Source organism: Ischnura elegans, chromosome 4 (assembly GCF_921293095.1).
Source record: "Ischnura elegans chromosome 4, ioIscEleg1.1, whole genome shotgun sequence".
NCBI lineage: Eukaryota > Metazoa > Arthropoda > Insecta > Odonata > Coenagrionidae > Ischnura > Ischnura elegans.
In genome coordinates this window covers 74,842,760-74,858,981 of record NC_060249.1, presented here as the reverse complement: position 1 = coordinate 74,858,981, position 16,222 = coordinate 74,842,760, and the positions used below count along the sequence as shown (strand labels likewise).

The following is a 16,222-nucleotide window of genomic DNA, read 5'->3' as shown; positions in this document are numbered from 1 at the left end:
ATTACCATGAAAAACTCACAACCGACAAAAACTTTGTCGGTCGTGAGTCTTTCATGGTAATTAGAATTCATGATATGGTGTTATTTACCTATTGAGAACTTACAATTCATTCGTATCAAGGTTCTCGCTACGGTCGGTAGTTATCGATTGTGTTGCGTTCGATACATTTTTCGATCGTGCGAGTTACGATATAACTAATTTCGACCTAATCGATTGAGATTAGCCTGAGTGCCGTGTTCCTGCGCGCTATGTATCCAATCGTACGTGCTTAGTAGCGGACATTCACATGCTGCGTACGCGCTTCGTCGACAGGCCGCGAATGGTATGTATCCATTGACGAAAAGCGACGGAGCGGCACAGTATCCCCTTAGTCAATGGGTACTATGTACATACGAATTAGATACGGAGGGTTCTGTGCCGTCTGGGTAGTTTAGCAGTGTAGCTGCCACTTACACTACCTGCGCTCAGGACCCTAGTCTGTCAATGCATTCAGTGCCATTTAGCAGCATTCGTTTGAACTTCATGCCCTTTTTCATCATTTTAATTCACACCCTGGATACATAACCACCAGCTGCCACTGATAAGTATACTTTTTGGAATTGAGCAACTTACCCTTCTCACTTCAGCTTGTGCTTTGTCAAGTCGCTCCTGAAGCTGGTCAGCATCAGACTGTGCTTTATCTAGAGAGGCCTGGAGTTTCTCTTGGGCTAGTTGTGCTTTTCCTAACGTAGCCTGAGATCTCTCCAGTTCCTCCTTCAACTTGATCAGCTCCCCACAGGCACGCTCTTTATCGGCAGTGGCTCGTGCCAAGGCACCAGCGGCCCTCTCTAATTCCTCTTGGCCACTCTCACGCTCTGATTGTGCATTCTCAAGACGAGCCTAAAATGAAAAGAATGAAGATTAAAGCAGCAGTTCACATTGATGCAGGGTTACCATACATGATCATGCTTGTGGAAATGTCCTCAATTAAAGTTCTTGATTATCCAAACATTAACCATTTTGAACTGGCAAAGCAAAACAGAAATCATTAGTGCCATGATCAATTATTTAATTTCAGTTATAATTAATACCAAGAAGGTTCTTTCTCAGGGAATAATATTAAATAATTGTAGCATACTATGAGTGATCTAGTCTTGTTTGAAAATTTAACCATAAAGTGAATGTGAGGGAGTTACACTGTCTTTTTGCACATTTACTGTTATTATATATGTACTTAAGGTTGTCAATAAATCCACTGCTTTAAGGATCAAAGATGTTTGAAAGAATATCCGAATTTTATTAATGAATTCAGTATACTTACAACAATAATATAAAGATATTTTACAATATAGTGATATTTTTGGAGTTTCATCATTGTACCCCGCAGAATATTCCTCAAAATTCTATGTCCAGGAAGAAAGAAAATAGTCCAGATAATCTGTACACTGGATAATTGGGAGGCAGATGATTGAGAGTTGACTGTACATAAATTTATAATATTAACTAATACAAAGAACACTAACCTTAAGGCGGTACACCTCCCCTTGAGACTTCTCGAGTTTCTCCTGTAATGAATCTGCCTCTGCCCTTGCACGATCCCTCTCCGCAAGCGATGCCCTCGCTTCGGCTTGAGCTCTCCGGAGTTCAGCAGACGCTCTCTCTGCTCTCTCGGTGGCACGGTCCAGTTCCTTTGGTTCCCATAACGTGAATTTAAATTTGATATTATAAAATCACTAATGAAAATTGCATAGTACATAAATCATTCCTTCAAATATAGTCAAAGTAAGAAAGATCACACCTTAATGTTTACGATGTAAATTTAACAAAATGAGTCACATCGTCAATGGAAAGATGTTTTTCTCAGAAAATGTGAATAACAAAATCCTGAGTTGCTTATAAATCACTTAAATTGGCTTTTAAAGAAAGTGAAGTACCATTAATGAAAGTCATGTTAATTTTTTAACGTTGGCTGGTGACTCATCAAACTTAATGGAAAATATCAGTCATTACTTCAGTAAAAAATTCAAATCCACCACCTTGCCTCTACATATCCATGTTCAGCACGCTTCCTAAACTTATCTATGAGCTAATCCAAAATTCAGCGATTAAAAAAATTTGAATTCTGGAATCTACTAATAACCCAATGTAGTTAACATCTTTTTTTTTTAACCCTTCCCCATAGCTTTGAAATTGATCAGAGCACTCAAATAACAGCTGAGAAACTTCAACACATCCAAAAGCTCTACATTAGCAAATATGTACACTCACCAAATAAATATGTAATCAGCATCCATTGCTCCTGATTAATTATTGCATTTTATGAACAATGTGTGAACAGTACTATCCCTTCAAGTGCATATTTTTTCTCTTTTACTTAGTAAAAAACATTAAAATTGGATACTTTGTTTTGTAGGAGCACACACGCCTTACTCCTTGAAAAAGTTAATGAAACTGCCATCTACCATTAAGAAGAAGGTATACTCAGTCAAATTTAAGGCAGTACATATATTGAACAAAAGGATCAGATAATCAACACAAAAAATATGGGCAATAAAACATTTAAAAGCTTGAGAAATATGGCATAGGCAGGAAATGGGCAATTGCATACCCTGGATGAGCCACAAAATATTCACTACAAGGGTAAATGGACTATTGCTGAACAGGTGTATATGAATACCCAAGTGACTTCTGATTATGTCATTAGATTTGAGAATTATAAACAATTTACATTATTAAAAAAATATTAACAAAGAGGATGTATCCACTAACTTGTGAGGTATTGAGAGTTGAGCGCCCAAACGTGGCCTGTGATCTCTCAAGATCAGCCCTCAGTCTCTCATTCTCAAGTTCAAGCTTTGCTGTGCGTGCCCTGGCAGCTTCTCGGTCATCAACACTACTACCAGCTTCTCTCTGCACTTTTTCCAACTCTGCTTTTGACTTTCCTAACTCTGACTGTGATGCTTCCAGCTTAGCCTCCAGTTTATCCTTTTCAGCTTGTGCTCTCTCCAAACGAACCTGAAATCGTAATTTTTTTTCAATTTTATATACAACATCCAAAATTTTTATCTATTTACAACATTGAATAAAGAAACAGATAAAAATTAACTTGATCATGTAAAAGTATGCATTCTCTTCTTGAACCAAGAATGGACACAACATTTATTACAGCACATCATTATCCATCAGAGGATGATTAAGATGGCTGTTTTTGGACTTTTGCAGTGTCTTGAAGGAGTGCAATACCTCTCAGAGATACTGCATGTGATGTCTGATATGCATAGACAAGAGGCTTTTACATTTTCATCAATTATTTTAACAATAAATCAGTTGTTTTTCCAGCTGGTGAAATAAAAACTTTTATTCAAGAGCTGTAACATATGTATATCGCATGTCATTTGTCATTGTCCGCTAGCCCACACCAGTGTGGTCTACAGTCAGTCTCCCCTTGCCTCGTGTCTAATAAACAACTATGTAGAGCACATACGCATTATCAGTATTATTACATGGTGTCAGAAGTGGGATCTAAACAAATTCGAAGGTTGCCATTGGCTTTTTCTACAATTACTATGTTATTTACCCAATCTGTAGGATAATCCACACACTCAATAATATCCTGCTTTACAAGGCTACTTAAAGTTTCTTTCAATTTAGGCTTAATGCTTTCGGGAATTCTCCGTACTGAGTTTATTAAGGGCACTGAGTTAGACTTAAGTTCCAACCTTACAGTTGTGGGAGACAGAACAAGTGATATATGTATATAACCATAGGATCAAAGTAAGGCCTTTGTTAGAATATGAGATACGAGTTATTCTACATTGGTAGTTCAGTTTATTTCCTCTTTCTCCTCCTCAATAATGAGAACTTACCTGTAACTTCTCAATTTCGGAGTCAGCCGAATGGAGTTTCATTTTGTAATCTGCTACTTCTCTCTCGTGAAGTTCACGTTCCTCCTGTTTCTCCTGCTCTGCTCGGTCCCGTTGCTCCCGAAGTTGAGTCATTTGCTTCTCCTTGTCTGATATGGCCTCCTCCAAAGACGACAGAGCTCCTTCAGAGGAGCAGTGATGTGCCTGAACAGCTGCCAAACGTGCCCGTGCCATGTCCACCTGCTCGGATTTCATTCATTTTAACAATATCTTTTGAGATATCTTTGCCAGAAAATTTTTATAGTCAATTGCAGTTATTACAGCACAATTTCAATGAAATGGCTTTATGCAAACCAATACTCATCTCAATGGAAGATATTTAATTTAGCAAAAAAAATATTCCTTATATAATCATGGCAAACTAATGCTTCTAAGTAAAGCACAGACACTTAAAGATAGACACTGCAGCAAGAAAGCTTTCCTCTCATCCATGCCAATGACTCGTTTCAGAAAAAATAACAAAGCAACAAATCCATTTCAATGATTTGAGAATTCCTCGTGGAAAAAGGGGGAATAAAAAAATTTATCATGAAAAATGGGATCAAGTATTATGGCAAAGGTAAAAAAAAAGAGTACATCCTAACTTAAAATAAATAACGATGAATCTCAAAATATAGCTTCAAAATCCTGATTTAAGATGTAAGTCTTCATGATGTTTCCAAATTCTTTTGAAGCAAATCTGAGTTTTTCAATTGAGAGGCCTTATGGAGAGGGATCCCTTAAATTTTGGAAAGGAAATTTTCCAAGTCAACTCTCCTCACCCCTTATTGGACAGAGACAAGAAGGATATGAGGACTGTGAGGAACTGGAGTTGGGAAGACAATGAAACAAATGAGGGGAGGTTGGAAAATACTACTGGGGAAGGAACTAATGTACAGAATATGATGGAAAGTTTTACATTAGATGGGACAACATGATTAGAACAGTAAAATTAAATAATAGGCAACATACAGCTGAAAAGTTTAAATCTACCTACTGCGCAAGGACTGATACACCAGACTGAGCAAAAATTGAGACAACTATTCCGTAACTGGTGGCATGACAATCCGGGGTATCATAAAATTCAAATACCTACACATGAAGATGCACATTTTCCCACATTAAGGGGAAACTCCATTCATTAAGTCACAACTCCAGTATTTTCTTAGCTATAAGCGAGCATTTAAGCAGCTTTTGTCATTCAGAAAGCCAAATACAAGCCTACTTTATTTTAAGAACTCACCTTTCAATTCTCTTTAACAATTCTCAATTAGTCCTAGAATGAGTCAATGAAATAACTGGCAAATACATGGAAAGACAGTGGTACCAATTACCAAGGAAGAATGGAAAAACAATGGACAGCAGATAATGGAGTTGGTTGAAAAAATGAGCAAATTATGATTCTAAACTCTGGTACCCAATTATTCTTACAGTGAATATGGAACAACTAATTAAAATTTGATAGTCATGAAATCATCAAAAAATCAGTACTGATTGTCATGAGAATCCATAGTAAAGTGAACCAATCATAAAGTGAGGGTCCAGCGCATAGTGTAAAGGTTACCCCCTCCAAATGACCCTAAAAATTTTATTCTTGATATAGCCTTGCACCATTTATACTATGATATGCCCCATTAATTTAATGTTAACAACAGCTTTAATTTGAAGTAATAAAGATGTGATTATAACTACAAAATGTAATTTTATACATTCTCACTCTGCTCTCATCACCTGGTACTTCTGTTCATTATTGATACATTTAATTTCATTCTAGTCCCACTAATTTTACATATATGGTCCTCAGTAAGCTAATTACAATGAATTGTGAGTTGACAGAAAATAAAATCAATAAATCCCATTTGACTCTGTGTTCCATTGTGCTTTGATTGCATTGATAGAGGACGTTGAGAACTCAACACTCCACAAAAAAATATCTACATATTTCATAATAGCTTTATATCCTTCTAAACGCTTCACCATTCTGTTTCATGTTTTTTTCTAGAGAGATAATCTAGAGCTGATAAATTCAGACTAGCACTAAAGAGTAAAATTTATGATAAATTAAAATAAACTACTATGATAGGAATCATATAAAAATGCATGCATTGACTAGCTTGTTCTTAAGACGAACATATAAAATGTATAGGCATGTATGTATCTACTAAACTAATTTTATGAGATATGACACAAACATGTGAGAAAAAAATGTAATTTGTAAATGCAAAAATGGATGATTATTCTGGTGAGAATGTTACAATTAGGAAAAGGTATTTTGTGCTTATTTGATGCAAAAAAAAACTCCATCATCATATGAAATTTAAATATATGTACCTAATGCCTAAATTTACTTCATTTGAGTTCTTTGAAGGTGATTTAGATAGTTGATCTGTGATTGATGAATTTATATAAGGTATGCAATGAATAAGCTACGTTCTATATATAGTACTAATTTGGTATACCAAGTAAAATGCCTCATTATAGTTTTTCATGTCAATAGTTACCTCAGGCTTCATGCAGACACACAGGAAAAATGCTAGGGAGTAACAAAAAAATGATTAGGCAGGAATAAGGTGGTCACGGAGAATTTGGTCGGGTGGGTTTAACAAATGGCATCAGAAATGTGCATGGGGTGAGCAGTTGGTAATGCAACCAAGTATAATTTTATCATTGAAGTGAAGCTCAAATTCTATTCTTACCCTGTTTTCAATCAAAATTGCATCTATTTTAAATGTAGCTTTTGTTATGTTCTCTAGTTACTCTAAACTTTAAATCCCTGTTCCAATATTAGTAAGCAAAAAAAAAAGCTGCAAAAACTCTGAATAAAAATAGGAATATTACATTTCCTTGAATTATTATAACCTAGATAAAATTAAAATTCTAACGCAATACAAAGTGATGATGTCCAGGAATAAGATATTAAAGCTTTTTTATTTATTTTTCACCTAGCAATGACATTTCTCCCTCAATGCCATCTAATTTTTTTCTATCAACCCAAATGTAACTGACCTATGTTTATTTAATGCATGGTTATTGTGATATTTCATTAATGTAAGTAATCCATGGAATAAATATCTATTTTGTACCTCACAATATAGGCATTTTTTTCTCTACACCAATGATACCTATGAACCACTGAAACCTTATGATACGTGTAATTACATTTTCCATTTTAACTAATAATATTTCCTCTTACAAGATAAATAGGTACTTCATATTAAAGTTCAAGCAAGCATGAATTCCTTTTTTTTATAAGGCTAGAAAATCATCAGATTGGGCATATTGCTATAGTTTTCTCTCAAATGTTTTATAATAAATATCATTATTCAGGATGCATATTAAAATTAACATCGTACCATTACAAGAACAGCTTCTGGGATCACTAAATGAGCAATAAGGTAATGGAAGCCAAGTTAAACTATTAGAATTGTTTTCTTTTATAGCATGATCTCCTCAAATTTCAATCAATTTCTAAATCTAATGTGTTCCGAAACCATGAGTTTTCAAATGAACTACTACTTTGTCAAAATTTTTTGCATTTGAACCTAATTTTTTTCATTACAATATAATTATCATATAACATTAAAAAATACATCATCCCAAATAATTTATAGTATTGAAGAGAATAATTTCATTAGATGCTACTAAATCTTTCATGAAAACTTACTTCAAGTGGTGATTAACTTACCTGCTGCCAATGACAAACCAATCCATAACACAGGGCTGCTTTAGAGATACGTATTTTTTTAAAGTCCTGGGATAAGTAAAAGGTAACTTATTGAGCTTTAGGGAAGTAGCTGATCATTTGCCTAGTTAAAGCAATACTATGCTAAACTAACTTGGAAACTATGCACTAGTTATTAACTATCCTATATTTCATCTTTTCACATTTCCTGCTAGGAATGAATGCTGTGATGAAAAGGAAATAGCAAGTAATTAACCCTTGACAAAATAAAGACAGAGGATTCAATTTCTATTTGAATACAAAGCAGAAATGAGAAAAGTAGGAATCACAAGACAAGATGAAGGATTCATTTAGGGAAAGTTCTCATGCAGAATTTGAGGGGACATCAGGTCAAGGAATAGAAAATAAAACAAAATACCCTGAGTGAATTTATTTTGGTATTGGATAAAAAAATTGGTTAAAAACCTTATCAAGTTTTTGTGTCCCTATAATTTAATATATGTGAATAACTTAAATTAAATATGATAGTGCATCAGGTTTTTTTTATTACCAGTTTTTGAAATCATGCAATCCTATTCTGAACCCCAAAATTTGAAGTGACACAATGCGAGGTTATCTTCCTTAAAGGGATTCCATAAATCAGTAAAGCCTATATTACTTGCCTGCTGTTTACTAGGTACATGATTAAAAATGGTGTCACTGTTGAAATAATCAGCCCACCATGTTATTTACTTGGCGTGTTGAAAGCGTTGCAAGTAATTACGGCGCTGTAAGCATAAAAAAGGTGACATTCCACTCTGTGCACTTACATGCCGCGCAATCCCTCTATTATTACTGTGAATGTGTCTTGCATGCATTTTTATGTACAGAAACGTGTGGCATGTTCTGTGAGAGGAAAAAAGGCGTAAAAAAATGAGATGAATCACTGAAAGACATAGGGATCCCTTGGGTGGGAATGGTGCTTTAGTGAGGTCATAGGTAACATTTAGTGGTAGGGACGGGATAGCTAGATGAAAACAATGAAAGTCAGGTGGAAAGGGCTTGAAGAGAGAGCATCTAGAGAATTAAGAAGTTTGAAAATCTAAAGGGTTCCCCTTCCATCGAATTACAAAATGCCTGGAAACCTTACTTAAGACTTTTTTTCATTACTGCCACTTGTTTTTGCAAGTGGAAAAATATTTTGTAACATTTTTCTTCCAATCAAAAGCAAAGTATACAGCACTTACTGCAACTTGCATTCAAGTCATTTAACTGTTTTTTTTTTTAACTTTCCACCCACATTTTCAAACTAGTGTGTTGATACTTACTCAAATGAAAACAGAAGTGACTGCCACAGCAAGATATGTCAACATAAGCGACAAAATTGCCAACTCAAAAAATATATGTATGGAAAGGCTTTGACAGTACAAAACAATAACATTCAAACACACCACATGGAAGACTTAGTGATATCCACAGAGATCAAAAGGATCATAATCTGTCTCTGTATACCTTCTCATAACCTTCCACTCTGTGCTCAGCCCTCATAGAGCCCTTCTGAGGCCCGCCTGCCCTCACCTGGTTGTCCTTTTCCTTGAGCAAGTCCTCCAAGTTCTCGATCTGCATGTCGCCCATATCCAATCAGCATTTGCAGGATTCAGGCGGAAAGGAAGCACAATAAAAACAATGGAAGAAAGCATACATCAATAAATAGAAATAGTTTCAATGATTCAGTATGGCAGCCAAAGTTGAGGAGGTGATTAAATAATGGCAGTGTAATCACACTTATGAATAAAGTGCCGCACAGGGTGAGTGATAATACAGAAAGTTGTTTCAGGCGAAATCTTGAAGTATTCCAACGTATCAATCTATTAAAGTCACTGCCAATTTTTCCAAAAATACTTGCCACTACAAACACAATAGTCTTTGTGGAAAATCGTCAGTAACTTTTAATTTTCTAGCAAGTGGCAATAAAAGGAAAAAGATTCCTTGGTAGGCTTCCATGGAATCTTTCAGTGAAGTAGACTAGATTCTTGGACCTTTTTCCGCATTTAACCGTTTCCTAACGATTTTTTTCCTACATTCCATCAGGCTACTTCAGGCCTTTGGAAGTGACTGAGGCCCATTCAGATTTAGTGAAAAGACTTAGACAAGGAGCTAACTGGAACATGGGACATTTAATGCCTGCGGTAGTTGAAAAATGCAGAAGTGCATCTGAGAACCAATGCCTTTCAATAGTGAGAGGAGATTCAGTTGTTTTTCTGTGGAAGAGTGATTGAGAAGAGGTGTAGTGAGTGTTTTCAATGCAGAGGTTGTAAAAGTGGCATTTGAAAGTCTAGTATCAATCAAACCTTCAAGGACCCACATAGCAACGAACCTCTCAGAGACGTCTCACTATGGTCTCGAATGACTCGAATATCACGTATGTCTCACAGATGTCTCGGAGATGTAATCGTGAGACGCTCAGGAATTTAAAAAAAAAACGTATTTAAATGCCATCAATGCCTTCCATATATATTTTTCGGTGCAAATCTGCAGTTTTGATTATTAAAATCACGACATTCAATATGAGTTTCTTATTTTCAAAAGGTGATCCATCACAAAATTTGTCGCTAAAAATGATGGAGAAAAGTAGGCCATAACTGTATAATTTAAATTTAATTATTTTTTTGCCTAAATTTAAAGCATACCATAGTACAAAGTCTAATGAGACATCTCAGAGACTTATGTGAGGTGTCTCAAGAGATGTCACATAGACCATTTTTTTGGACATAGTGACATCTCAGAGAAGTCTCAGATGTGATATTCGAGACATCTCAGAGACGTATCCGAGACCTATTTCTGCTATGTGGGGAAAATCAGAGTTCCAAGGAGGACTACAGAAAACTTCTTTCAAATGAAATTTAAGCAAAAACTATTTGCTTTTATGTATGTATAGCATGAAATAATCAGACATGCATGTATGGTAAATATCAGAGGCTCACATTTCAACTGTCGGAGTGAATGAAATTCTTGATAAAAAAATCTTTCTGAAAAAATTCACTCGAATAGCAGTAAAAAATTAAACAAATGTTGCATCACTCATAGTTGCCTATATCTGGTACCAGATTCATGAATACATACGTAGACCACTACCATTGAAGCAGACTCAGAACTAGGAAAGATCAGAGGGGGCATGTGTCCCTGGCGGCAGATTTCAGGAGGCAGCAAATATAAAAAGTTTACGTAAAAAAGTAATTTAATTTTTCTAATTAAATTATTTCACAAGAATCACTAATTTATAAACTATTAAAAAATAGTATTCATAAAATTTCTTCATCGCAAAAATACATGTGTGGTTTCAACTACTGCATTTAAAAAAATAGCTAACGGATGTATTATATTTTAGTGATGGGTAGGGGAATGGAATGGTAGGGGTAAACTGATATCTTTGCCCCCTAGTGACAATCCTCCTAGTTCCACTCCTGCATTGAAGGATATAAAGAAAATAACTGAAGAATATTTGGATGGCTCAATTGAGAGACAGCTCATGATTAAATTTAAGGGATGAGGGACAAAGGAAAATATCTCTCTCCCCAGGAGTAATTTTCACCTTAATAATGCTGAAGAAAAAATACCTGGACTGGCTCCAGGTTCTGAACTTCTTATTGTTTTCCTAGATTTATATTCAATAACGAATAGAAAAAGCATGAAAATGGTGAAAATATTAATGAAGTAATTTATATGTCTTCCCTAAAATCTAGAGAAATTAATATTGGGTGATTAAAAAAAGAGACAAGGTAATAAAAAAATGGAAACCATATTTTCAATTAATTAATCAAATAATAATGCTATTCCTCCAATATGCTGTGTGAGTATTACATTTTTATCAGTGTTAAAGAATGACTGAACCTTAAAAACTCAGTAAATTCACGGCCTTGAACCTAGCAGAAAAATATTCCATTCACCATAAAAAAGCATACCAAGTAAGTAGAAAAAATGGGTTATTATGAAAAACAGCTAATTATAGTGCTTGTGTATTATAAAAAACTTATACGTGGGGAAGGAGTGCCAATAAATGTATAAATTTAATTCTATAATACCTTCTCACCATTTCACAAATATAAGTACATACATATTTATTTGAAAACAGACTCTACCTGTGTTAGACAAAAATAAAATTAGGTACCAAAAACATTAGTTTGCTAATATTGCATTATTAGATACATTTTCTCAAAAATTGTGTTATACTGGAAGCATCAAAGTAAAGGAATTTATGGAATTCTAATCTCAAATACTTTAGAAGCTCCAGGGTTTTAATGAAAAAAGTGAATGCTATCTTATGCTTAAACAAACAATGCATGAGTGTTACATGACGGCACATCTACACTCACATATACTTTATCTGTGTAAAAATTGATTTATTCAAATTCTTTAAAATATTTTTGAATTAATTGTAATATGATTGAAATGAATACTCCATGAATTAAGCAACAGTAAACAGTCTTTATGAAATAAAATTCACAACCAAAGAATATTGTTTTTTGTAAAGCGCTGGAAAAAATAAATGTCCGAGCAAATTGGTATTTTGCATGGCAATACAACTGTTGGATGATTTTAATAAGTTCAATTGTATTAATAACTAATCACTGTAAAAATTCAAAGTAGCATGTATATATGGTTATTACACTTACATTCTACTACAGCAAAAAAATAAATTCATAGGTAGTATGTTAAAGGTCAAATAAAAACAACACTTACCACCCAGATGATACTAAAAGCTGAGTGAACACCTTGAACTAGATATATTACTAAAAAGTAAAAGTATACAGAAATAAGGACAAAAAAATTATACATGATATCAAAGACATTGCAGCTACATACGATACAGACTATAGCAGTGTGCATAGCATGAAAATTAATAAACAAGCCGAAGAGAAAAAAAGACAATAATGACAGCAACAATTACTCCTGAAAGAATAACCAAATGCACTGTAAACAAATTATGAAAACAGATAAAAGCATGTATTTCACATTATCACCAATTAAGAGACACAATGCAGTCTGGAAAATCTATGAGAGATGGAAGTTGTTTAAAATGCCAATGAAAATTCACCATAAGACACTGAAATTAAACAAATCATCGCTACATGTATGTATATAGTACATAATTCTTTTAAGAACCAAAATCTCCAATAAACAAGTAACAAAAAAGTTTCTCTTAATGAAACTCAATTAATTTGAAATTAAAAAATGTATTAGAGCCTCTAAAATAAAATGTACAGTAACTAAAGAGTTCAACCCTTTATTTAATTCATGCATCATTACAAAAAAAATATGCTGAATTTCCTTTCAAATATACAAATTTTAATGTCTCCATGTATGTAATTCTAAATAAAAGTGTTTTCAATAATAAATTAAAAACTTCATGGAGAGAGGTGAACATAATGCTGACAATTAGCAGGATGCTCTCATTCATGAAATATTTTAATTTTGCCGATATCCTCGAATGTTGCTCATTCCTTTGATGATATCTGAGGAAATATTCACAAGACAAATCTACTTTTAATGAAAACTGTTATGATGCATAGCTAAGGTTTTTTTTAGCATGAAAGGATAGCAAAAATCTTAAATTTTCTCAAGGAGAACTATAGTGAAAGAACTTTCTCATTATAGAAGAATCCAATTGAACTCATTCAGAACATGGATCAATAGAAAAATTAACGTAAAATGAGAAAAAAAACATTGAACTAAACTTCAGCATTATCCATCACCTCTCTTTCGTTTAGCTTTAGTATTCATGTAAGCTGTTCAACACTACTTTTGATAGCACTCATTATGTATCATATTCATAATTAGCTGAGGGGAGATAAGTCATGTCAAAAAAGGTAAAGGGCAAAAAGGTATTAATGCCAGCTTATATGATTGCTGACATCTAAATGTTCAATACATGACTGGAATAATCACTCAAACATTATTAAAAAGAAGTATGGAGACATCCATGAAATGAGGGCTAATCTTGGCTAATGAGTTTTTTTTCACAATTTGGAAAGGATAACAAAAATTCCTAAATCATTACAGTAAACCTCAGTTAGAACTAGAAATGATATGATGAAATAAAATTGAAGTCAATCAGATACACAAAAAGCTCACAAGGATATCTCTTGGTATAAACTATAATAAATGCCCAAATCACACAGAATATGTTGCAACAAAATAAAAAGTGACCAAATAGGTAAGCAAACATGAATCCTCTAATTCAATGCTCAACAAAAGAACTGTATTTTCATACCTTCCTCTGAAGCACATTAATCTTGCGATCTTTTATGTCCATGTGGTCTCGGAGCTCAGTCACCTCACCATTAAGCCGATTACGCTCTTGCTGAGCTTGCAGTGCAGCCTGTGTCTTTTTCTCAATGTGACGGTTCTTTTCTTCAAGGCGTTGTCTGAGCTCCTCCACCTATACCAAATTGTGAAAAGGAAATTGTCAGTGAAAATTAGATAGATGAATACGGCTTATGAATCATGGAATTTCATCATGCCAAAGACATTCAATTTATAAATACAAACAAAGAATGAAGGCCCTCACAGCGGGATTTTAAATATCATCATCACTTCACTCAATAAAAAATTTAAGCAAATATGTTTTCGGCCACTCCCTATACGTCACAATGAGAAATTTATTGGGTGTAATACTCCTAAGAGAAAGTTGGTAGTGAAGTCGAAATTAAGGCTCACTGTTTTTTTGATGTGAACATCTCTTTGAAACCTGGTGTTTCTAAAAAAATTGCTAGTTGCCTGGGCCCAAAGGTCATTAAGATCACCATTTTTGGAGTGGAGGGGGGGGGGGATTTTCCTCTGGTATGTATGCAATACCATGAACGAATTGGTGTTCTGGATTCAAGTTTCATTGAGAGTTAGGACAAAGAAATTCTGAAAATTTATAATGATTTGAGGAAGCCTTACTTTTGAGTGCAGAGCAAGAATGAGCCCCAATTTTCAAAGAAACAAATCCTTTTTCAAGAAAGATATTTCCCATTTCAGTAATTTTCCTATTTATTATCCATGTAAGCCATGATTAAAAGTGACTATTCAGCAAATGGCTTTAGTCCCTTGCTTTAAGATACTTCTGCAGATGCAGAATAAAAGTATGGATAAAATTGTGTTTTCTTCAATTCCAGAATTATAAAATATGTAATTTTATACTAAAATTGTCGAAAATTTTAATGATTATCACATATATTTCATTCTAGAACAAAAATAAAAAATATGAAATACATTACATATTTCTATTTTGCTTGAAAATAGATCTTCTTGAAGCCTAAAAAATCAGTGATTGAGAAAATGCAAACATAAACAGTATTTACTTGAAAGCAGGGGAATATGTAGAAAGGGTATCCAGGAGGGCCAACAGTGCTGGCTCAACTCCTCACCCCCACCCAAAATGAGGAAAATAAAGGAAAAATTCCATAACATAATCCTAATTATTTTAATTGGTCATGTCCACAGCATGAAGCGATATTCTGCCTTTTTTTGTTTGTTCAGTGGTGGCTGGTAACTTGAAACTCTGGGGTGTAGGTACTGACCACACTACGAGAGGTTTTTAAAAATGTCGCCATAAGAAACACGTCAATCATTTGAAGACTAGAAAACTAAGCCTTTCCTTTACATCAGGCTATTACATAATATTTTTATTTTATTCCATCGATAAGCCACTTTTTACACTGATTTTTTCTATTCTACCTATTTATTTATTTATAGGGAAAAAAATGTAAGAAAATTTTATTCAACATTTGGGGTATCTATGTCAAATCCAATGCAGCAAAAAAATCAATGCAGTGATCATCATCCTATTCATATAATCAGCAAATTTTAGATTGAGTGCTAACCCCAGGCTTTGGAGGCCCTCGACCAGAGGTGTGCTCAGAAAAACCATAATTCCAATCATTTCCAATTTTTTTTGGGTGAAAGTAAAGAAAGCTAGGGTTTTTCAGAATTTTCCTCCAAATCAATATTGGTCCCTCAAGTCCACAGAAAATTTCGGCTTTCCAGATCTGAAAGTGAATGGGAATTGGTATCCATCACCAAGTGAGTCAGTCAATCATACAGGGGGCTTTATATACAGGGGCACCGACTTATAAAAAATATTGGGGGGGCCCATATCGGAGGTCTTGTCCCGGGAAGAGATTAAATTCAAAGTGTGTCGCAGCACCGAAACACTACCATGATTCACACCACTTGATTCAGTTAACCTGCTTAACCATATAATTATTTGTTTCAACACACATTGTTGAATTTATTTTAAAAGGTAACTATCGTCAAACATGGGAAATAAAAATATCAAATATATTTATGTGATTTCACAAAGCATAATATAACTTAATTATTTTCTTGAATTATTGAGGGGGCTCGGGCCCCCTCAGGCCCCATGGAGTCGGCGCCACTGGCTTTATATGATGTGGACATGCTTTATTTTTTTCTGATGAAAAATTTCTCGTCCTTGCAAATATTTCCCAGTAGGAGTCTATATTGCGGCTATATTTATGATTTATGTCTTCAATATACAGATACTCTTTGCCCATCCTGCTACAACACAAATTGCAACATGAATCTGTATGCCGAATCATCTTATAACAAAGTCAACATTATCTTGGACAGATCAAATTAATTATACACAGGTTACAGTATACAATGGCTTCTG

General features: G+C 34.3%; 1 protein-coding gene across 7 annotated transcripts in view; it reads right to left on the bottom strand.

Moving 5' to 3' along the window:
• LOC124157679 (trichohyalin) overlaps positions 1-16,222 on the bottom strand; it is a 443,734-nt gene that overhangs the window by 35,468 nt on the left and 392,044 nt on the right. For all 7 annotated transcript variants that reach the window (XM_046532611.1, XM_046532617.1, XM_046532614.1 and 4 more), the window contains 6 exons: positions 13,814-13,981; positions 9,121-9,162; positions 3,846-4,082; positions 2,749-2,994; positions 1,503-1,667; positions 613-879 (listed from right to left, as the gene is read on the bottom strand). In XM_046532611.1, the coding sequence (XP_046388567.1) occupies positions 613-879; positions 1,503-1,667; positions 2,749-2,994; positions 3,846-4,082; positions 9,121-9,162; positions 13,814-13,981 (1,125 nt within the window). The remainder of the gene's footprint in view (positions 1-612; positions 880-1,502; positions 1,668-2,748; positions 2,995-3,845; positions 4,083-9,120; positions 9,163-13,813; positions 13,982-16,222) is intronic.